General features: G+C 59.9%; 1 protein-coding gene across 11 annotated transcripts in view; it reads right to left on the bottom strand.

The window, feature by feature from the left end:
* MAD1L1 (mitotic arrest deficient 1 like 1) overlaps positions 1-24,103 on the bottom strand; it is a 352,049-nt gene that overhangs the window by 326,243 nt on the left and 1,703 nt on the right. For all 11 annotated transcript variants that reach the window (XM_057695706.1, XM_057695713.1, XM_057695708.1 and 8 more), the window contains exons 2-9: positions 23,713-23,875; positions 20,371-20,511; positions 17,895-18,074; positions 15,276-15,400; positions 14,271-14,352; positions 12,850-12,980; positions 12,569-12,683; positions 10,525-10,586 (exon numbers count right to left, since the gene is read on the bottom strand). In XM_057695706.1, the coding sequence (XP_057551689.1) occupies positions 10,525-10,586; positions 12,569-12,683; positions 12,850-12,980; positions 14,271-14,352; positions 15,276-15,400; positions 17,895-18,074; positions 20,371-20,511; positions 23,713-23,862 (986 nt within the window). In that variant the 5' untranslated portion in view covers positions 23,863-23,875. The remainder of the gene's footprint in view (positions 1-10,524; positions 10,587-12,568; positions 12,684-12,849; positions 12,981-14,270; positions 14,353-15,275; positions 15,401-17,894; positions 18,075-20,370; positions 20,512-23,712; positions 23,876-24,103) is intronic.

Below are 24,103 nucleotides of genomic sequence, written 5' to 3'. Positions count from 1 at the left end.
GGAGGCACGCTTCCCTGGCGGCGCAGTGGTTAAGAACCCACCTGCCAATGCAGGGGACACGGGTTCCATCTCTGCTCCAGGAAGATCCCACATGCCATGGAGCAACGAAGCCCGTGCACCACAACTACTGAGCCTGTGCTCTAGAGCCCACGAGCCACAACTACTGAGCCCACGTGCCACAAGTACTGAAGCCCGTGTGCCTAGAGCCCATGCTCCACAACAAGAGAAGCCACCAAAATGAGAAACCCACGCACCACAAGGAAGAGTAGCCCGTGCTCGCCACAACTAGAGAAAGCCCATGCGCAGCCAACAAAGGCCCAACACAGCCAATAAATACATTAATTTAAAAAAAAAAAGGCAACTGGGGAACAGGGCCAGCCACCCACCTAGAGGACACCGTGCCACACTCTGCAGAAAGGCAGGCCGCAACGGCCCTACGCGTCGAGGAGAAGGGCCTGCTGGGTCCCCCAAGCACTGGGGGCTGCCCACCCTTCCTGCCGGGGACGGTCTCATTTGTGAATGTCTCAGTGGCCAAGAAGGGAAGAAAGGACGCACACGTCCCTCCTTGGACACCTCGGTCATGGTGCCTTGAAGAACAAGGCTCTGCGTCCCCTCTACAGACACAGGCCCAATCCCGGGGGGCTGCCCTGCTGCTCTCCCGCCCCCGACCGCGCCCTCAGTCCCCCGTGACGGAGAGCTAAGGATGGACGGCGAGCACGAGGACCAGCCCGGGCCACGAGAGGGACTGACACAGGACACGCAGACCCACGCAGGAACACAATGTGCTGTAAACCAGAGGCCCAGGCCCCCAGCTGAGGACCCACGATGACACACTTCAGGGCACAGAAGCTCTCTGAGGCCACTGGTGACAAATCCTCCGCAGCACCAAACCCTCACGAAGACACAAGGGCAGAAGGAGCCCCTGACCAGAGCCCTGCCTGAGGCTGAGGGTCTCAAAGGACAGCTACCCACTCATGCCAACCACCCCCGCCGTCCTGGGCGCACCCAAGACAGGCCAGGAAGGAAGAACGAGACATGCAGGGAGCGCCTCATGGTCCTGCCCTGGCCACCGGCAGGCGGTGACACAGTGACACCAACCCCAGTGGTGGTGCGTGGCCGCCCCCACCTCCACCGACTCCCCAGCATCACCCTCACTGGTTCCGCCTCTCCCTGCACCCGACACGTTCCTCCCACTTCACCTCCCTGCTCTCATCCTCAGGACCCCACCCCACCTGCCAAGGGACACTTCCCATTAGACAGAGCCTGTCTGAGGCACAGCAGAGCCCGTGCGTGGCCGAGGCCGGCCCGCGGCGGGTCTGGCACACAGCAGGCGTGGAGCGCTCGCGGGGCTGCCCAGGCCCCATCCCACGACCGCCAGGGGGGCCTGACAACAGCCCAGGCAGCGTGTCAGGGCTGCAGTGTGCGCAGCACCGCGGGCCCCGCACTCAGCTCCTGAGACGCACTCCTGACGCAGGGAGGCAGGCCTCTGGGCCAGGACGACAGCAGAGGTGAGGAGACAGGCTGGAGGAAAGCCAGGCCGCCGGGGCCGTCAGAGCCGCCCCAGCAGCCCCGTGCTGAGTGTCCTCTGTTGCTTCAATGATCATTTCACTTCCCTTCTATTGTCACAAACCTGTTCTCCGGATGCAAACAGCAAAAGGGTCCTGCTTCAAAGACTGCCTGCTTCACATGCACAGGAGCCCCCCAACTTGAGCCCCTCACCACTAACAAAGGCCAGCCCGCTCCTCGAGCCCCTCCCTGGCCTCCAGTTGGTCTAAAAGAATCTGAGCCATGTCCCCAGACGGCAAGCCATCTGTGGGACGGGGCGCCAGCCCCTGAGAGGAGTGGGGTATGGGCACTGACCGACCCTGGACTCGGGGCGCCTGCTCTGCCCTCGAGAGAACGGAGGGAGAGCTGGACGGGGGGACGAGCAGCTCTCGCTTCCAGCACAAGTGACAGTGGCCATGGGAAAGGATGACAGAGCTCGTGACCGCGTCCAGCGAACCCCCAGGTGACCCTGGACAGCACTGTACAGGCCTCTCCTCGCAGCCTCGCAGCTGACGTTCACGTTGTCAGGTGGGGAAGCCCAGCGTAAATGCCAGCTGAGATACCCCTCCACTGTTCCCTGCCACCGCCCGAGACACTGGCCCTCCAAAGGCCATGGTGGCTGCTAGAAAACCTCCAAGACAGGGCAGGCCCTCAGGGGCTGCTCCAGAGGAAGCCCTGCAGCCACCCAGCCCCCTCCCTTTTCTGTCCTCTCAGGACACTCCCCACTCTGCCTGGGAACTGAGGACCCGGGCCTCCACAAGGCAGGGCCCAGGTGCGTAAAGGGACCGCAGCACCCGCCACGTCTGAACCCACTGGGACACCAGAGCTGCCTCCTCCTGCTCCAAAATAAGCCCCTGGGAATCCAGCAGTGCCTAATCTGCCTCAGTCTTTTCATTATCTAGCTTTAGATTTTCTTTTTACGTGAATTGAAAAGGAGGCACAAAAGTAGAAAAGCCATATCTACAGAGCTGAGAAAAAACACGCCAAAAGTGCTTCAAGAATCAAGTGAGAAGCACAGAAGCACAGACCGGCTCGCGTCCAGGATGTGCCTCACCGGGCGCCCAGCTGTTGCGCCACCCGGGAGAGCACACGCAGGGGATGAGGCCTGTGAAGAGGCAGGAAGGGTTTCTTCTGGAAAGCATTTCTCTCTTACGTTCCCTACAACGCTGCAAAGCCCACAGCCCCGTGGCCCGCGCTGAGCACGCAGAGTCAGGCGGCTGGGGCTGTGCCCAGCTGAGGTCTCCGTCAGAGCTTCTGGGCCTGTCCACACCCAACTGGAACAAAGCCGTTTCTCTTCCTGCTGGGGCCGGGCAAGCCTGTCAGGGACGCTGGTCCGTCCACACCTTGCTGCATGAACCCAGAGGGCAGGGGCCGATCCACATCGCAGCCAGCTCTGAAACCTCACCAGGGAGCGGGAGGCGCACAGGGGCTGCTCCCCCGGGGCCCGGACAGGACTGTCGCTGCAACGACGACGCTGTCAGGAAGCGCTCTGCTGCACTTGTTTTCCGGTTCCCACCGGGACGCGCTGTGCGTCACGTGGGGGCTCTGTCACAGCGGCCAAGCAAGCCAAAGGACGCCCGCCCCGCGTCACGGCAAACCACACGCATACCGCACAAAGCCACCACGATGCTATCACGCACTCAGCAAACGTTTATGAAATGCCCACTGCGTTTAGGCACAGAGGCACTAAAGACAGGCCTCTGCACCGACTTCACAAGTCTCGGGCCTGAGTTCCATTCAGAAAGCACAACTTCCAAGGCAGAAAGAAGCCGGGACTTGGCCACCACAATGAGTAAACACGCGGGAACGCCTGCGGTCGGCCTCCACGGGGACGTAAAGAGCTGAGATGGGTTCAGGAGTCCCCGGCCTCTGCCTGCACCCTCTGGGGGAGGACGTTCACACCTCTGGGGCTGTCCTCCGGGAACCTGCGGGCTGCAGGGGCCTGGGAGCTAACACCTCAGAGAGGCACAGGCCTGAGGGAGAATCGAATGAGGTTCAAGACCCCCTGCAGACCCCAGGCTCCCTGAGAACGGCTCGTGGGGAATGCGGGAGGAGATGAATGAACCGACAATAAGAAAGAACATGGCTGAGCCCACCGAGGCATCAGCACACAGGACCAGAAGGGGCCCCGCTCACAAGGGCCTAGAAGGCCAAAGCCTTCTCCCTTCCTCCTCCTCTCGCGCCTCCAAAGAAAACCACACCGAGACAATTAAAACGACCCAGATGCGGGACAGTCCAGCCACCTTCCCGAGCAGCTGCAGCACTTCCTGTATGGATCAAGCCAACACCCAGGTCATTAGACATCTCGAGCCCAGTCACCACAGGAACAACCGCGTCCGGGATGCTCGGTGAGAGCCGTTCTCAGGAGGAAATCATGCCCCCCCTCGCCGCCTCCTAACCGGCCTCACGCATCAGGGGAGCCAGTCCCCAGGCCTTGTCATCTGGCCCGCCCACCGATGCTCTGGGAAACATCCAAACCAGCCCTTGTCAGTTCCCAGCTTTCACTCCAGGTGATGGGTCAGCAGTTTCAGGGGCGCAGCGGCCAGGCTTCAGAGCCAGCGAAGCCCGCCTGCCCCTCCAACTCCCTGGTGCCAGCATCCTCCACAACCCACAGCCCCGTCACACCGTCACTCACGCCGGCAGGTACGGTGCCCCCCAGCCTGACTGAGACCAGGCCAGACACAGGCACGAGGGGGCGGGGAAGGAGCCCGTCACAGCGGCACCATGCCACGGGCACGCTGTTCCCTCTGTGACATCAGGGGCCTGGCGAAAGAGGACTCCACAGGCATTCCATGCCTACTTAAAAGGCTCCCCCAAGAGACGCCGCTAAAAACGTTTTCTAAAAGCCCAGCCGCTGCAGACTCCTGCCCCCTCACTCCGCCTGACGGCACTCCGAGTCTCTGCGAGAACCTCTGAAAGCACGCGGCCCGAAGCAACTGACGTCGCTCTCACACGAGGACAGAAAGGTCAAGCACACGCTTCTGGAGGGCAATTCGGTCAAACACGTGTATCTTTTAAGGTAAAAAATTCTACTTCTAAGAACGTATCCAACCAAAACAATGCTGCTTATCAGTGGGGGGAAAGCTCCACTGGAAACCACCTCAATGTCCACCCGCGGGGGAGCGAGGTGACTGAGAGCCCCCCAGGCTACGGAGCACCGCGCAGATCCTGCAAGTAACTCCCCAGACCTATCTGCACGGGTGCAGAAACACCGCCAGAAACCACGTGAAACAAAGCAAGGCTGCGCGGTGACAGCACAGAATGAGCACCCTTGGGGGGATGGGCACACAGAAAGCTTACAGGACAAGGAAACATTTTTTTTGTTATTTTTTAAATTCTGCATCTAGGAGACAGCAGATGTGATTATAAGCAATCAGTTCACAGTGTGCGAAGTCCAGTCACGACGCTGTGCACCTTAAACTCACACAGTGCTGTTTGCTGATTATATCGCCATAAAACTGGAAGAAAAAGACCTTGTACGTACACACACCATTTCTCGAAAGATGCACAGGAGTTTATCAGGCACTGCCAAGAAAGGCGAACCAGGGGTAAGAGCAGAATCACCCAGCCGCCCACCCCGGGGCCACCCCTCAATCCTGTCGTGAGAATGGCACCCCCAGGCATACGCGGAGCACCGCGTGATGGGGCCAGGCAGCCGTGACACAGCGCAAGGCTGGAGGCGACAGCGTGGCAGGGGTGAAGGCCACCCGCACTTTCTGCCTTCCTCCTCTGCAGAGCCCGCGTTTACCAAGAAATTACCTGACCTTCTGCAGCCCACACCTGGCCTCCCATGGCGACACTCCCACAGCACTTGCCCCAAGTCCCCAAGGTCCAGGAACGCTGAAAAGGCCTGGGCTGCTCCCAGCTCCGTGGGCCTCTGACAAGCTTGAGCGATGGGTCCCTCCCCAAAATGAAGGCTGTGAAAAGCACCCGCATCCACTCCTGGCTTCGGCCCAGGCCACCGCCGACACCTTTTCCTTCCCCTCACAGCCGTCAGGAGCGCCAACTACTCGTCGCCCTCAGACAGGCGTGACTCACGTGTGACACACACACAACCGTGTAAGCCGCTGCACGACCGTCACAGGTGGTCGCCAGCATCCCGTGAGGGCCCCCAGGCCCCCAATCACATCCCAACCCAAGACTCAAGGAGCCACTCGCTGCCTTCCGTCACAGGTCAGTCTTGCCTTTTCTGACATCTGGAGGAAGTGAACTCACGGAGCTGCTCCTCTGGCCCCATGAGACCCGTGCTCCCGCACACGGCACCTGTCTCCGCCTGCTTCTTGCTGGGTGACGTCCGCTCACCTGAGGGACACCTCCCTGGGTTCCGTGTGTGGCTGTGTGAACACGCACACGCGAGCCTCCGTGAGGCCGCACGTCGCCGTCTCTCCGGGGGGCGGCGCCCAGGCAGAAAGCGGCCCAGCTGTCGCCGCAGCAGCTGCGCCGGGTCCCAAGGTCCCGGCAGCACACGGGACCCTCCGCTGCTGCACGTCCTCGCGGCGTGGGGAGCAGCGTGTCGCTGTGGCCTCCTGTGTGCTCCTCTCGTGACCAACGACACTGAGCACCTTTCCTGTCCTTTTTCATCACTTCTATCTTAACGTTAACTGTTCAAAGACTTTCATCCATTTTTTTTGGATCATTTTATCAATCTGGAAGAACTTTTCCTGTATTTTGGATAAAAGTCCTCAGACACACACGTTGCCAATATTCTCTCCTAGTCTATGTTTTGCCTCATTTTTTTCCTTAACCGTGCCTTTTGAAAGCAAAAATCTTGATGAAGTCTAACTTACCAGTTTTTTTCACCTATGATTCACGCTTTGTGTGGCGTAAGAACTCTTTGCCAAACCCAAGCTTCCAGAAGTTTCCACACTTACGTCCAGGCCCCACTGAGCTCATCTTGTGAACAGAATGAGGCATCTGTGTGTTCATCTGTACCGATCCCCTGCTGTTCCAGGGAATCCTGCCCTGACTTACACGCCCGTCCTCACGCCGTGACCGCCCGTCCTGACGAATGCCGTTCACAGTGTGCTTGCACCAGCTGCTGGAAGCCCTCTCACCCGTTCTTCTTCCGAACTCTGACAGCCATGCTAGGTCCTTTCCGTTTCTATAGGAATTTAAGAATCACTTTGTCGATTTCTCCCCCAGAAAGCCTCCTGGGACTGGGACTGGGATTGCGCTGAATCTATGAAAAATCTTAACAACACCGAGTCCTCTGATCCATGAACACAGTATCTCTCCACGGACGCACTGTGACCAGCTCACCTCTAATCTCTCTCAGCCACACCTTACCGTTTCAGGCGTATAGGTCCCATTCGCATCTCTGTTAAGTTTATCCCCAGGGGGTTCACAGACACGTCACAGGCTGTCCCTCTTCAGTACCTTCCAATCATCCCGACAGACTACGCTCCCAAGGAATGAGGCTCAGGGCGGCACCGCCCTCCGCACACCCTCCTCCCCACACCAGCGCCCCCGAGAGCACATTCCCCGCCTCAGCCTCACCCGTGCAGGGCTTTCCCTGGCACCCTCAACGTTGGGGGGCCAACCTGCACCCGACTCACGTGACCCGTGTGCTGGGGACAAGGGGTCAACATCAAGGGCGGACAAGCGTGTGTGGCAGAAAAGGACACTCAGCCCAACAGGCTTCCCTATGGGCTCGCACCAGCTGACCCACCCGCCCAGTCACCTCCCTCCACCCTGTTATCTCCGGGTCCTCGGGATTTAAGATAATCCCAGACTAGGAAGAGAGTGGCCACTGTCATGCCATGCGGACCCTTCTCTGTTCCTAACCTCTGCGAGGCCACAGAGCCCTTGGAGAACCTGAGAGAAGGCACAGCCTCTCCAAGGAGAGCCTGTGCAGAGAACATGTGGTCTGAAACAGCAGACGCTCACAGATCCCAGGGGTGTGAGGGTCTTACAAAGGCTGGCTGACGACGGGGTGGGCGTGGGAGAGTCAACAGGAGCAGGCTGGCCCCCCAAAGGCAGGCAAGAGTTGCAGACCTCAGCCCCTCACGGCCCTGCTCACCAAGACCCTGGTCACAGCACCAGGTCCCACAATGGCACAGCAGCGGGCCAGCCGGAGCTGCAGGCAGCCGGTCCCAAGGTCACAGGCAGCCAGGATCACCAAGGGGGGTGTGCCACCGAGCGGCGGCAGCTCTCATAAACCCACAGAGACCCTGGACAGCGGCCAAGCCTGGGGTCATGACAGGCCCTAAATGAGCAAAATCATGGCAACGCCTTGACCTAAAGACCTGCCAGGCCAGGCCAAACACCCTTGCAGCAACCTCGAACCTCTGCTGCCAGGGCAACTGCCGGACTCCAACTTCTCCGTCCGCTGGAGCTGGCTGATCACGCTTCGGGGGAGTGTCCCTGGACGAGCGCACAGAATCTCATGTCCACACGTACCCACTCACAGAGCTGTGTTTTTGAGCGGAAAAAGTGTGACTTCCGTCAGATTCTCAGAGAGATGCGTGACCCCATGGTGAGAAACCAACGTTTCAGAAAACTCTTCCATTTACAGATGTGGGAACAGGTGGAAAAGAGACCCCACAACACACAGGGGCTACGCTGGGGTCACAGAGATGGATGTCCAGCCTCAGTTTAACAGGGTCTGAGACGGCCCCACAGTCACTCCGCTGCACTGAAGACCAAGGAGGTGACCGAGGGTGTCCCTGGCTCCTGGAGGACCCCACCTCCGCCCACCAGGCAGTGGCCCCCAGACAGTATCACCTTGGAGCAACCTCCGAGCTCATGTCTACCACACCCACCTCCCGCAGTAGGGCCCCTCTCTCCCTTCCAAGCTTCCTGCAGGGACCCCACCCCACAGCAATGGGTCCTCAGGTCTCCCTGTGTCCAAGAACCCGCTGCCTGTTTCCCACGCCCATACCCAATTTCATGAGACATGAACTCCGCCAAGCTACCCTCCCTGCTCAGAAACCTCTAATAACTGCCCAAAATCTGGCAAAAAAAGAGCACCAAACTCTTCTCAGTATTTATGGTCACGCCAAGACTGAAGTCCAGCGTTGGAGAGGCAGACCCAGCGAGCCTGGGCTCAGCTCAGGATCTGTGTTTGCACCAGACTCCCCATGTGAGTCTGCTGACAGGCCACACTCACACCACAAGCCTGTGACCCACCAACTGCCACGCAACACACGTAAGTGGAGCAAGAGCTGCCGGAGGTGAAGGCCGGCCCCGAACGCCCTAGTGGGGACAGGAAAGGGGAGGCGAGGGAACTGAGGTTTCCAAGGGGACTCCAGAAGTGCCCCAGGTACAATTGTCACACAGCACGTGAAAAGAAGGTTTCTCTTTACGGGGGCCCCGCCAGGGACCCCAAGAGCCCAGGGCAGCCAGCCCGGCCCCTGCCTCCCACACCTCACTGCTCTGCAGCATGCACGGCACTGGTGCGCACACATGTCTAACCTCCACGAGCACAGCAAGGCCAGCTCTGCGGCCCTGCCCAAGGTCAAGAGACGGGCCCAGAGAGAAGGACACTCTCACAGGCGGGAAAGCAGATGGGACTCCAAGCTCCGCTGACCACCTGTTTCCCTTCCACAAACACGTGCCCCCGCCTCTCCTGTCGACCCTAAGCTGCCGGTGGGCACGGACCACCCCCTCCCTCCCCCTCCTCCGGGGCCTGGTCACTCAGGGCAGGCGGGGTGAACACACCACACGCACAAGCACAGAACCAGCCCAGAAGCCCCCGGCGCGTGCCTCGCCGCGTGCCACTGTGGGGGGAGGGGGTCAGGTGCAGAAGTGGGACCAAGAGGTCTCAAGGAGCAGCTGCACCTTCCACCCTGTCCAGAGCACTGACCCTCGTGCCGCTCTGGCCAGAGACGGCAGCTGGCTATGCACCGGCCCTGCTGGCCTGACTGAGGCGTTCAAACGCTCCAGCAGCTGGTGCCACCGGGCACGAGAGGGCCTCTGACCTCCCGCGTAAGAAAGAAGTCACGGAGCTTTCTCTTCTGACGAGAGCCTCCCAGGGAGCGGGAGGGACGCTTCCCCGTGAGTTCATCAGCCCGGAGAACAGGAAGAAGCCCAAAACATTTAGGCCCCGCGGGGGCTGGCCCTACGTGAGCCCGGGTTCCGCAGGTGAAGTTCAGGAGGGAGCAGCAGCCTAGTCTGTCCTCTGAGACTCAGCAACGCAGAAAGAAAACGGAGGAGCATTTTCAAGTGACAAACACCTGGAGTCCACGGTGCGATCGAGCCCGCGTGGGTCCCGGAACAGCAGTGAGAGGCCATGGTTACAGGTCAGCCCTTTGAAGAGGTTCTCCATCGTGGCCCAGTTTCCAAGAGCAACAGGAAGGACACCCGAGAAGACACACTCTTCAAGTCGCACAAGCAGACACACAAAAGGCTCTTTAAACACCACAGGCCGCAGGCCCCTGACTAAACGATCCATCTCCCACCCCCACCCCCCAGATGGGAGCGGCTGGGCAAAGTCGGTCAGCAGGGGGCCTGGGGGCTGAGGGCCGACCGCGGAGAAAGAGGCAGAGGCCCCGGACAGGCAGCACTACAGACGGGACTGGCAGCAGGGAGCGGTGGGAAGGTGCCCGCCCAAGAACCAGGCCCACTCGCCGTCCAGCAGCCCCGCCTGCCACCTACCTGCCGGCCGAGGCTGCTGCAGGGGCCTTATGGGGAACAACCCGCTGTACCGTTCTCCTGTTTTTGCCCCTGGAGACTCTGTTTATCTTTACTTGTTACAACCACCTAAAAGAAACGACTTCCCTTAAGGACAACTACTTCCTCAGTATAAACAAAAAAGAGTCCTTGAAGAAAGCCCAACAACACAGGGCCACACCTGCCAGCACCCTGCCGAGAACGTCCGTCCTCTGCAGGGAGAGTCCCTGGTTCCACTTCTGTAAACCTCGGCGGCCACAGGCAGGGCCTCTGCTGGAGGAAACCAGGGTGGCAGGGCCCACGCGGCCAAAGGTGCCGACCGTGTGGGGAGGAGGTGGGGACCCCATGGCACCAGCGCACCCTGCCTACCTGATGCTCAAGCCCGTGGTCTGGTCCAGCCTCTCCCAGCTCTGCAGCTTCGTCAGCAGCCTCTGAAAAGACAAGAAGGCAGGACCCTCAGAGCACTGTGCCCCATCACCTCCGTCCGAGGACGCCAGGACCCTCCGGTCCTCCTCCGTGACAAATCGCCGCTTCCCCCACCACGCCCGCCTCGACCCCCAGACAGAAAAGCATCACACAAAACTGTCGGTGACGGTGAGGACAGCGTCAAGCCTCTTTGATCCTCCAGGACGGCCTGCCCTGGCCTCTGTCTGCCGCCAGTCTGCTCCAGAGCACACAGGCTGCTCCCCAACTGCTGAAGCTGCACCACGTGCTCAGTGCCTCGCTCACTCCTGGCCCGTAACCCCAAGGTGCCCAGCAGGCCAGAAGCACTGCGGCTGGGGACGGGGGTGGGGGGCAGACAGCCTCCCGGACGCTCCTGCAATAACCACCTGTGCCCAGGGAGCAGACGCTGGGCACTGCAACCGCCAGGCCCCACGGCCTCGCCCCCATTCTCCGCCAGGCCCCAGGGCAGACGGGGACACACACATACACACACACACACACACAGCGGGCAGGGCCCTGCGGCCACATGCCAGTCTCCTGCCCTCGGACTCTCACAGCAGCTCCACACTGATCCACACGCCACGTCGGAGTCTCGCTCCCTTTCTGCACAGCGTGCCTTTGGCCCCCTGATCCTACCCGGGGCCACACGCAGTGCCGCTCACAGCGCTCATTCAGCCACCCCAGGACTGCCTGAGCCCCGACCGTGGGCCGGGGCCGGGCCTGGCTGGTAACCCTATCACTACAGCTGGCGCTCAGCCGACGCTCACCGCTGCTGAAGCACTTTACGTGAACTCAGCTCACCCTCACAGCCCTGCAGGGACACTTACTCCTCGTCACTCAGGTGGACAGAGAGGTTAAGGGTACTGCCAGGGTCACAGAGCCAGCAAGCACACACAGCAGGACTGAAACCCAGGCAGTGTGACCACACACAGACTCTTAACCCGCTTCAAACTCCAGCATGTCCAGAGGAAACGCGCTCGGCTCCGGGACTGCCTTTTCCGGCTAAGTGCCTACAGAAGCAGCGCCTGCAGAGATGGGGGCTCTGACCCCTCCATGTCTCCGCGGGCAGTGACCCCGCTGTGGGGCCAGCTGACGAGCATTCCGGCCAGACGGGAAGCGACGGGAAGTGGTGACATGACGTATGCAAGCAAACCAGAGGGGAGGTCACTGAGTGTGGCCACAGGAAAGCAGCGTGGAAGGACAGGAGGGCGCCGGGCTGGAGCCTTCATGCGGGTGTGCCCAGTAAGAGAACCAGGATGCTTTCACACCAGCGTGCACGGCCGTCTCCATGACATCCCACAAAATGCCCCCGGTGAGTCCCAGCAGCAGACACAGGGACAGGAAACTCTGCACGGGCATCTGTTCACGTCCACAGGTGGGAACAACACCTGTTCCAGGTACCACGAGCCACCGCCTCTCTCCCACTCAGCACCTGGTAAGTATTCCCAGTGCTACTGAAACAAGCTACCACGAACTCGGTGCCTGAGAACAACATCCGTAGGTCAGAAGTCCAGCGAAGGCCTCACTGGGCTAGATCAAGGGGTCACAGGGCCACACTCCTCCTGGATGCTCCAGGGAAGACGTTATTTCCTCACCCATCCCAGCCTGCAGAGGTGCCCACATTCCCTGGCTCACGGCCCCGTCCTCCATCCTCAACGCCACCAAGAGCAGCACGCCAAGTCCTCCTCACACAACACAGCTCCAACCACGTCCACCCCTCGGGCACCTGTCAGGACCTGTGAGCACGCTGGCCCGGCGGGGGGGGCAGCAGGAGCCCCAGGGGAGTCTCCCTCCCACAGGCCACCGGTCAGCACCCTTAGGTCCCCCCTTCATCCACAGCTCTGGGGAGCAGGACGGGGCTGTCTTTAGGGGCCACTATTCTGCCCACCGTACAAGCCCAGCTGGAACGCAGGACTAAACCATCCAGGGGCTCTACCCAGTCTGAGGACGCCCGCGGGGACCAGCTCACCTCCTTCTCCAGCTCCAGGTCAACCAGGCTTTCCTGCAGCTTCTCCTGCCGCCCCAGCCTGCGCTGCAGCCCCTCCAGCTCCTCGCGCAGCAGCCCATTGGTGTCCTGCATCTCCCTGGCAGCACCGGAAGCAAAGTCACTCAGACAGCCACCCACCCCAGGGACACGCGCAGGAGCCCCTGGAGCAGGGGCTGCCCCCAAGCCCTGAGCCAGGGAGGCTGTGCGCACGCATGCGTGCACATGTACACACACACACACACGCGAGCAGGCGCGCCCCTCACCGCAGGCAGGCGTTCTCCTCCCGCAGCTGCCGCAGCTCCCTCTCCACCGTGGGCAGCCGCGCCAGCTCAGACCTCATGTTCTTCACAACCGCGGCGTCCCGCTCCTGCAGCGACAGCTTCTGCTCCAAATCCTGACCGAGGCCGGAGACAGAGAGGAGACAGTCACAGACACCAAATGGGCCCGCGTCCACAGCAAGCTCCACGGCCCTGGCCCCTGGCCTCTGGGCAGCCCGCGCCGGCTGAGCCGGGGGGCCTCTGTGCAGCCTCCTCCGAGGGGACCGACCCAGGGTAGCCCCTGCGGGCAGGAGCCCAGCACACGTCTGGCACACGGACGTGCAGCAAAGGCTCCGTGCGTCAACACCCACCCTTCCCGCGCTGGCCCGCCTGCCGCTCCCGGGCACAGCGCGATGACCGAGTCCTCGCATGGTGGGGACAGTCTTTCCCCTTCGCTACATGGAGTCCCCAGGACACATGCAGACACCAGCGAGACTAGACAGTGACGTGTCACAGGACAGGCTAAGAGCCCGGCACCAGGACCACACCAGGCGGGCATTCAACAAACACTGAGGGCCCCGGCTCCGGGCCAAGCAGCAGGGACAGCGTGACACGGAGGACAGATGAGGTCTCTGCAGGGAAAAGCATAGGACAGACAGACAGGCCGTGCAGGTAAGTCAACGCTAAGAAGTGCACCGACGGCTGAGACGGGCCTGTGGGGCAGGGAAGACGAATGGGTCGTGGGAGGCAGTAAGGGCCGGGAGGCGAGACAGACGGGCCTGCAGCCGCAGAGAACAGCACGGGAAGAACAGAGGCGAACGTGAGCCGGGAGGGCTGGGACCTGACACGCTGGAGCTGGGGGCGCACAGAGCCCGAGCACGAGGGCGGGGCCCGGAGCGTGGACATGGCTCTAAGGGCACAGGCAGCCGTCACAGGGCCCAGGAGTCCCCGGCTCCCCGGCCGCGTCCTCCCCGGTGCGGCAGCGCGGCCCGAGCTGGCGTCCCGCCGCCCTGGCTCTGGGGCCGTCCTGGCCACACGCCAGCTGTGCGGCGTCGGGCAGGCCGCTCGCCCTCTCCAGCCGTTTTACCACCTGCCCAGCAGCTGCTGCTACCTGACGCTGCCAAACGTGCACTCCTCACTCTGCGTGTTTGAGTCGGATCTTCATCCAAAAGAATACGAGCCGCCTGGGAGCAGGAGCGCGCCTCTTGTCTAGCGTGGCGCCCAGCGCTGGCTCAGGGCCCGGCGCACAAGGAGACAGCCAGCGCGCACGCAGCCAAAGTGCGCACAGGCGGCTCACTGCCACCAGGCGCCACTGAGCGGCCCCCCCGCCAAGCTCAGAAACGCAGGTCACAGGGGGGCCGAGCCCAGCACGGTGACGTCTACCAGGCTACCAGACACGGGCCAGGCACTGAAACGGAGCGACTCACCTTAATCCTCTGCTCCTGGTCCGCCTGCACTTCCTGGCTGGCCTGCAGCTCCTGAACCTTCTGGTTAGCTTCCTGCCACTTCCTATCAGGAGAAACGCACATCACAGGCAGAAACAGGCACGTGGTCAGGCCAGCAACTGCCCTCCCTCTAAAAGCTCTCCAGCACACGGGTGCACACACACGCACGCTCCCTGCAAGGACGCCCCAGGGTCCAGGGCTTAGCCCGTCAGTGGCTCTGTGGCCTGAGTCTCAGGGCAGGTGGCTAAGTCCAGGCCACCTGCAAGTTCTCTGCCGTCCCCACAGCTCTCACACTAGGAGCGTCTGCTGCCCCGGAACAGCCAGCGCCAAGAACCCACTCAGGACGGACCCCCACCCCATTCCATCGCGCGGCAAGAACTCTCCTAAGACAGCACCTGCTAAGGCAGAGGCCACGAGCTTTGGGAGAGTGCTGTCTTCTGCCCGCAGCTCCCGGCGCGCTCTTCCACACTGCCGTGCTGTGCTCAGAGGGCCCCCTCCCCGGAACATCCTTTCCCACCCCCGTCCTCCCCCCCACCCCCCGCTCCAGGGCCTTCAAAATCTCACTCAAACCTAGTATCTTTTGTGGAAGCTCCCTCTAAGCAGGTCTCCCACCCCCAGAGAAGGGGAGAAATGACTGTCCCCGCCTCTTTTTCTTAGAACATCTGAAACACCGCTCTGTTCTGGCACTTACTGTCCTGGCTTCGAAGGCCTCAGCGTGGCCCCCACGGCCTGTGGCCGGGGAGGACAGCACGGGAAGGGCACTCGCGGATGCTCAGAGCTTCCGTGCACAGGACACTCCTGGACGCTGGGTGCTCAGGCCACAGAGGGCACACACAGGACAGCAAGCCCGGGTCTTGCACACGCTTAACAAGTGGACGTCCAGCTCAGCACACATGCCGGCAGGCTTCAGGCCAACTGCATCCAGGTGACCAGGCTCAGCTGGCAAAGGGGCAGAGACACCTGCCCTGGAAGGTGCCCTGTGCTCACCTGTGCTGCAGGTCCAGCTGCTCCTTCAGCTCCTGCTTCTCGGACTCCAGGCGTTTCACCTGCATCTCCTGGTTCATCAGGCTCCACTGCAGGTCCGAGAGCCTCCCCTTCAGTGCAGTGATGGTCTGAGAGCGAGACAGACGAAAGCAGCTCACCCAGGCCTCTGGCAGCCAGACGCAGGGGAGCATCTCACAAAGAAACGCACAGGTCCCCTCCCATCCCGCTCCTGAGGGCGAGGACAGAGCCCTCGTCTCTGCCTCAGTGACGAGGAACAGGGAAGCTGCCAGCCAAGGCGGGCCTGGGCCTCACGCGCCCCCTGTCGTCCCTGTCCACCAGTGTCTACAAAGCCCCCTAGTCTGTGGTGGCTCCGTACAGTTCTCCTTCCACACCTGCTGTCTCTCAGCCCGGGATTCCTTCTCTAACCACCCCCACTCCACCACCGCACCCCCCAACCCAGCTATACACGAGACGCTACTTGGGAACAAGCCAGGCACACGCCAAGAAGTCAGAAGTAGGGGCTGAGGCTGTCCTCAGGATGACACAAGAGCCACACAGAATGAACGGGAGCTGCACAAGTGCCGCAGAAACTGAAGCGCTCGCAGGCCAGAAGCAGTCGCTGAGGAAGGCAGAGGGAGGCCTGGGGAGGCGGCCCAGTGCACAGCCTCCGGGACAGCGAGTCCGCTGGACGGACACTGGGGCAGATCCACAGTCCTCAGCTCAGACTGCACCCGCCCCAAACAACCTTCTGGTGATGCGACTTCACTTGTGGCTTTCCTGGGGCAAGAGAGCACGCCTCCAACAGGAAAAGCCAGCCCGCTCGGGGGCGCTGCTCTAAGTTAAGAAGCGGAAACATCCCCCCCACCAGCCTCTGGGAGCCAGACATCAGCCTACAGGCTGAGAGCAAAAGGACGGACCGGCAAACTCACCACAGTGAGCACCACTCACACAGCACACCCTCTGCAAACAAGGGGGCCGCGGCAGGCCTCCGCCTGTCCAGCCCAGGGCCCGTTTAAATGCACCCGCGCCGGTCCACCCCACAGGCCCCCAGAGAGGCCGACACAAGGGCCTGTGTCCCACCCTCTTATCAACCTGCATGGTTTCCCTTATTACAACAGCGACGATCAACCTGGCACTCAAAGAAGAACGTAAGTAATAAAAATATATTTAACAATGAACATGTCCTTTGAGAATTCTTCCTGAGATAAATAACCCTACAGGCGCGGTGCTGAATACTGGGGTCAGACAGCCTGCCCCGTGGAGGACAAAGCTGTGCGGAAGCCAGGCCATCAACAAGATGACCTCAGAGAGTGGGAGCGCTAAACCAGGGCACCGAGACGAGAGAGCACAGCTGCAGAGGCGGGAGGGTTACAGCCCTAGACTCAGAACCAAGGACAGCTCCTCCATGGGGGCGCAAAGGAAGAGGCGCAACACGGGCGTCTCCGTCCCAAATGGCCGCAACCTTCGTCATGCCAGGCTCCCTGGCATCTGCTCTGCAGCTTCCGTGGTAAGGGTCCCCCCAACCTGCTCTTCACCGAGCCATGTGCAGGACATGCCCACCCCCGTGGCCCCCCAGCTGCCTCTAGAAAAGCCTGCAATGGAGCACGGGCAGGCGGGCACACACACAGCAGGGCGGGAGGACTTGTCTCAAGGGCGCTCACAGCTCCGCTCTTGCCAACATCCACACGAGGAGACAGATGTAAGAACAACCCTAACACGCTCTCCAGCGCTGCCAAGGCAAAAATAACCTGGAGCTGGCTCCGAAGATCTATCAAGGAGAGAAAACCACGCAGAGACAGAATACCAACGGTCCCACGGCCCGACTCCCTCCCCGGCAGTGTTACTTCTTCCTCGCAGCGCCTGTGATTCTGAGCAGCACAGCGAAGGGACAGGAAAGGTCAGAGAATCCAATTTCCACCAGCACCAATACTTGGGCTCTGTTTCCAAAATTTATACAACGTGCAGTTGGTAGAGACAGTAAGGACTACGGTGCAGCCACGCTCTGGTTCCAGAGATGTCCTCAGATGCTGAACACCTTGCTATTGAGCAAAGAAACGCAAACCCAGAGGCATCCACTTATGCCTTCGGTGGGGGGGGGGCCCACAAGTATTTCCAGACAACACCGCTACCCGTGACACGTAGAAGTCACAGTGAAAGCAGAACCCTCAACAATGGCCACAGCAAGGGCAGCAAAAGCCAGAGAGAACTGTGATGGGTGATCTTACAGCCCCCCCCGCCAGGGATGTGTCCAAATACGATCATTCAACAGAAACAAAGACGCCAGACGCGTAGAGCTATCCACCACGTGTATGTCTGTATCAAGGTGTATGTGTATAAAAAAAGCAAAACACTCGAAAATGACCAAAAACAGATTAGTCAACCACTAAAAATCGTAATTACAAAGACTAAAAAAAGTGTTCAACGTATGAACTGAAAACCACAGAATGGAAAATTAATATCTTTGACATGCAAAACCCACAGGCACACGTGGGAAGCAGAACTAAACGGCAGTGCTGCCACGGAGCTACAGCGCTGCAAGTGGGAGCGCATTCACTCTCTTCCCCAGAGAAACCGCTCGTGGGGGGAGGGCAGAGCCCCCGGCCCGGGGCCGCAGCCCCTCACCTCGCCGGCTTCGGCCAGGCCGTCCTCCTTCTCCCGCAGCTTCTTGCCGGCCGCGTCTAGGCTCTGCTGGCACAGCCTGTAGCGCTCCAGCTGCTCCTTCATCTTTTCCTCCGCCTCGGCCTCCCGCTCCTGAAGCTGCCGAATGCGCGTCAGGAGCTCCTGGTTGCGGTCCACCTCGCGCTGCCAAGAAGGACGGGCCTGGTGAGAGAGAGTCTGAGCAGGCAGACCCCACCCTACCCTCGGGACAGGACTGAGGCCCAGAGAAGAGCTGCCAACAGCCAAGTCCACACTGACCCGGGGCCACAGCCGGGGCCCCCTCCAAGGCGAGCGCTTGGCCACAGCAGCACATGGCCACATCGCACAGCACCCTCGGGGAGGCACTCGGCACGCGTCACCCCCACCATCACTGACCGCTGCTCACAGTGACCGTCTGCAGGGAGGAGACGGAGCACAGAAACCCCACTCAGACTGGCCCTTGGGAAGACGCCTCTGAGTTCGGCAGCTCCAGCAGCTGCTGCCACAGTGAGTCGGCACACACCCAGAGAGCGGACGCCTGGGCAGGGAGAGCTGGTGAGGACAGGAGCCTGCAGACAGGAACACCTGACTCCGGGCCCTCGTCTCCCACAAAGCTTCAGAGCCACCCTGCGCTGGCACCCTCAGGGGCTGCGTGTGCGGGTAAGCAAGGCACAGGACTCGGACTCCACGCTCTGACGATCCCTCGGGGTCCAAAGGGTCAAGCGTCGGCTACTGAGGTTACCCTCAGCCCAAGGAGCCTTAAAGGGACCACAAAGTGGGAGCCAGAGTCTCAGGGGCGAAGGCACCAAGTCCAGGTTTTGTGGAGCCTGACACTACTGACCTCTGACCTCTCATCCGGAAGCTGAGCCGCAGAAGCCCCCACCAAGGCCTGCCTTCCGGGCACTCGCAGGGCCTGCAGTACTCAGAGCCAGCGCTGACACCAGGACTCTCCGAGCCCAAGAGCAAGGAGGGGCTTCCTAAAGCACGGACAGGGCCACAGTCCTCTTCTGACCCGGGATCCAAGGAAACGAGTTGCTGTGAGTACAGCCTACAAACCCCCAGGAGGCCTCGAAGCCCAGTGTCCTGCCGCAATGCAGAAGCAAGGTGCTGTGGCCGTGCAGGGACCCGGTCAGCATGGCACAGGGCAGGACATGTCACCGCTACTCGCCTGCCAGTCCCAAGTGCACGTGGGGCAGTCCAGGCAGGTCCCCAGACCTTGGACACCAAAGTCTCACCATCTAACAGGTATTTCCAGGTGGGAGGGCTGAGATTCCCACCCACCTGCCCTCTCCACCCACTGCCAAACTGGCAGTCCCTGAACAACCATCACAGACACCCACGACTCAAAGGGACACTCTGAAAAACCACTGGCTCAGACGGCTCCGGGGCCGTCTTCAGCTACGTCTGTGGGCAGGGAGGGAAGGCCTCTCAGAGGGAGGCCCAAGCTCAGGAGCGGCCCCCGGATTAAGCTCTGTCAGCCCTGCACCCTTGGGTTTCCCCAAGAAAGACTGTCAGAGACTCACTTCCCACAGCCTCTCCCTTCTCCTCTTCCCACCAGTTCCCCCAGGACGGCCCTTCCTAGGACAACCCAGAAGCCCCGCCACACTGAGAAGCACCAGGGCCCGTGCTGAGGCAGCAGGACCCCACCTGCAGGGTACTGGGCTACTGAGCCCACCCAACACACCACAGCCAGGGACCTGCACAGCGGGTTCAAATATATCCGATCAGCGTCACACCCTCAAAGACATCAGCTATTCCTACAGGGACCAGGAAAGTGTGTGAATGTGCCAAGTAAGGCAAGAATGGGGCCAGACTCCTCAGGGAAAGCACAGAGGGCAGAGACTTCCTGGTCCAAGCCTCTGCCTGAATCTTGGCAGCATTTCCACAACTCATCAGCACTTATTGAAAAACCCTGCAAAGCGTTGTTAATCAAAGCAAAGGACGCATGGAATTTATGCACTAAGTAATCTCCTCTGGGTAACAGGGGGTGACGCTTTCCTAGCCTGCCCTGGGTAAGCCGAGGGCAGCACGACACAGCCCGAGACTGGGGCTCCTTGCTCTGAGGCCCTATAACCATATGAGCAAGAACCAGACCGGACCTGAGACTCTTACACGAGCTGGTGGCTTTCTAAGACTGTCAACCCCAGGCCACCTGGCATCTGTGGCAAACCTGCATTCCAATTCTCACAGAGAGAGAGGGCACCCCGGCAGCCAGCGGAGACGAATGCCCGCCCGCACCTCACTGGGCGGACATGGCCAGGCAGCCATCCCTTCATGCTGCCCTCCCCAGGGATGCAGAGCAAGCCTGAGGTCCAACCCACGGCCTCAGGCGGCCTAGGAAGGCAGGCCCTGGAAACCTGGAGGTGGAGCACCTGGGACCTGGCGGGCGGGACTCTTACTCCCCAGGGACCAGGAGGCACGCGCACCACCCCTGCCCTGGGGAGGGCCCTCCTGAGCTCACCTCGTAGCTCCTGGCACTGGCACTGGCCGCCCGCTCCAGCTCCACGCGGGCCCTCTTGTGACTCAGCTCCATCTGTGTCTTCTCCCGCTCCACCTGGATGAGGTGCGACTTGGAACGGATCTGCTCTGCGCGTTCCTCCAACTGACGGGTCACAGGCAAAGGAAAGATGGGTCTCAGTAGCTGCGTGAGGCAGGCGAGGGGCTCACTCGACACTCTCTCACTGGGCACCTGCTCCCAGCAAGGCCGTCCCTCAGCCCTGGGGAAGGGGGAACGCTGGGCTCCCAGGTGGGAAGTGGGTGCAGGGAGGCAGCGAGGCAAGAGAAGGTGACAAAGGACGGAAGAGGAAGGTGTGTTTTCAGACGACCGTGTGTGTGGGCTTGTCTGCGGTGCTGTGTAACAAACCACCGCCAATGCAGCAGTTTACACGCCCGTATACTGGCCCCCCCGGTTCTGTGGGCAGGAAGGCCGGGCACACACAGCCAGCTTCTCCGATCAGGGTCTCAACAGGCTAAAACCCACACAGTCGGCAGGCTGTGTCCTCATCTGTAGCTCAGGAGCCTCGTGCTCGGGCTGCTGTCAGCTCCCAGGGGCGGCCCACGTTCCCTGCCACGCGGCCCTCCCCACCTCCAAAGCCCACAAGGGAGAATCTCACACGTGTGGAATCCCTTTCCTGCTCTGTATCTCTGACTTCTCTGCCTGACCTCTGGACTCATATTTCAAAGACTCACCTGATTGGGTCAGGCCCACCCACGTACTCTCCCTACCTCAAGGGCAACTGACTGGAGCTATTAATTCTATCTGTAGAACCCCAGGGCCACAACACCTAGTGTTAGGTTTAAGTGGGAGAAACTGCAGTCCACCAGGGGCTGGCAGTTTGGGGACTCCCAGAAGTCTGCCTCCCACAGAGGACAGGTAAATAAGGGGGAACTGAAGCTCTGAGGGCCTCAGGAGACACAGCCAACAGTATCACAGACTCACTGACTGCAAGGGCCTTGGCTTAGGGGCTGGGCGGGTGAAGAGCCCAACCACTGCAAGAACGGCCTGCAGTCCAGCAACACAGCATCTCCTGGGCAGTTAACAGAAATGCAGAATCTTGTGCTGCACCACACAGATCCCAAATCAGAATCTCCCTTTTAAACATATCTTCAGGTGACTCGCACGCACATTAACCATCAAGAAGTACTGGGACAGAAAGTGGTTCTGGTCTCCATCAGGGACGTGTGGCGCTGTCTGGAGGCACTACTGATCGCCACGGGACGGGGCAGCAGCCTGTGTCTGCTCCTGGCATCTAGTGGGCAGAGGCCAGGGATGCTGCTAAACATCCCGCGATGCACAGGGAAGTCCTGCAAAACAAAACTGTCCCGCCCAAAATGTCAACAGTGCCAGGGGTGAGAAACCTCAGGCCAGAGAAAAGACGACTTCTCCGCTCTTCCCCTACATCCTCTGGGGACCAAAGTCCACACTTTCTTTACCCCTCTGATATTTTCTCTCATCTCAATTCCCACCCGCTGACACTTGGGAGCTCCTAACTCTACCCTCTGTCCAACTCAGCCTTCCTAGTCTCACTCTGAGCCTGCAGCTAGGGCCCAGCTTCCTCAGAGGATGGCGGGACCCCAGCTCCGGGGTGGGGGTACCACAAAGGCGTCCCAGAGACACAGACCCACTGGCCACATCTTCCTGGAAACACAGACGGTATACGAAAGAAAGTCACCTAACATATTTTTATATTTAAGCCAACTCTGACACATAGCACAGCAGGCTATAAACACCTTCACACACAAACAGGAACCTCAAAATAAAGCAGGGCCGGGGACTAGTAGGCAAGACACTGCTCTCTGCCTGCAGACTCCCCAGACCTGCAGCTGCTCAGTGACCTCACCTGCCAGGCATGGGAGGAAAGAGACAGAAAACTGCCTGAAGTCCTGAGACAGGACAGGTCCAAGGTCAGGGCTCCCAGGCAGGTCCTGTGCCACGTGGCTCTAACCAGCTCACGCTGGCTACAGCTCTCATTTACTGATCTCCCAACTGGAGAAGACGTTCAGGTCACAGGTGAGTGAGAACCGGGGACCCTGGAAATTCTAGACTCTACAGTTCCAACAGGCCAAAAGTTCCCAGACATCTGCATTAAAAAAAAAATAACTGTTTTTTAGACCAAAGCGGCCAACTTCATATTTTGCCAGAGAGCAAGGATAAAAACACATACACACCCCCCAAAAAATCCAAAAAAACCTAAAATCTATTACCACCACCATTTCAAAGAAAAGTGTTTTAACACTAAAATACAAATATAAATGGCCTAATTTCAGAATAAAGGACAGTCCTTACCAAAAAAAAAAAAGAGCAGTGAGTAACTTCGCCCACTAACAGACACATAGTAAGTAATTCAACTATTCACCAAACAAATGCATACAAACACACCAGCCTCAGTGTTACTAAACGTGGCACAGACTCATCGGGACTCCCAGAGTAGCAGGAAACCACTGGCTGGTCTGACCCAGGACATAACAGCAGGAAGGCTGCTGCAGCACAGGCAAGGCTGACAGGAGAGAAGGAATGCAAGCAGAGAAGCCAGGGACTGCCTGACGCGGCGCCTACAGAGTGGCAGGGGCCTGGGCAAGGCTCAGACACCACACTCCCTCCCTGTGTGGACCCAGTGATCCCTGCCCCAACTAGCACTGACCCCACAACTCGTCAGAACCTGAAGTCCTTCACAAGACCTGACCCTTTACAACTGTGTATACAGCGAGCGCTGCCCAGAACTTAGAATAACGTAAAATAAGACTATAATCAAAGTGAAACTATAAAAATCACCCCATGGCAGACTGAAGCCAAGATGTGCAAATGGCCCCCATAGTCTGAGACCATCATATGCCCAACCCTTCACTCACTGCCCTGCCTTTCCCTGCCAGGCTGACCAAGAACCTGTGCTTACAACACAGCCTGCCCGTGTGTTGCACCACCAAGGGAGCCAGCAGCTGGCTGCCCAGTTCCAGTGGTCATGTTCCCAGGCAGTCTGGGTTGTTTCCTGCGATCAAATGAGTAACTGGCTTTCCAAGCCTACCTTTAGTGTCTGCGAGCTCACCAACGTCAGCACAATGCTGAACACCAGGCCCACTCCAGGCTGTTATCTGAGGCTTTCGAGCCAGGACAGCTCAGGCCAGACCATGACCTCTAGCTAGCCTCCAAAACTATGAACGTTCATGCTGGAGATGTGGGGGACGGCCGGCTGGCCTCCAAGCTGAGAAAACATTGACCCGCCTCAGCTACATGCAATTTGAAGCAGCCCTACCTAAGGGCAGGTGTCTGTACCTAGAGGCCCCCATCCTGACACACACCACTCACCTGCATGCTCTGTTGGTACTGCATCTGCAGAGACCCTTGGGCAGAGGTGGGCACATCCAGTCCAGATCCTCCCTCTACTCGCTGAGCGATGAAACTGTTCAAAGACCTCAGGGTAGACAGGACAGTGGTGTTTTCCCCCAGGTCTTCCATGGCCACTTCCCTTCTGGAGGAAAAAAGAGAACGGTCACAGGGAGCCTTCTGAGGCGCCATCAGGTCCGCCAGCCGCCCGGTCAGGGGCTACCCTTGGGCAGCCCCACTCCCCTAATGCTCTCAGAGCCCTTAAAATATTCCAGCAACTGTAACCACATTCTTTGGAGTTAACTGGGAGCCTGTACTGCCAATTTCTCAGAGAAGAAATAGAGGCACAAAACGACAACATGCCACCAAGCTG

This window comes from Hippopotamus amphibius, chromosome 9, assembly GCF_030028045.1.
Source record: "Hippopotamus amphibius kiboko isolate mHipAmp2 chromosome 9, mHipAmp2.hap2, whole genome shotgun sequence".
Classification (NCBI taxonomy): domain Eukaryota; kingdom Metazoa; phylum Chordata; class Mammalia; order Artiodactyla; family Hippopotamidae; genus Hippopotamus; species Hippopotamus amphibius.
The sequence above is the reverse complement of the archived record's forward strand: the minus strand, read 5'-3'. Positions and strand labels throughout refer to the sequence as shown.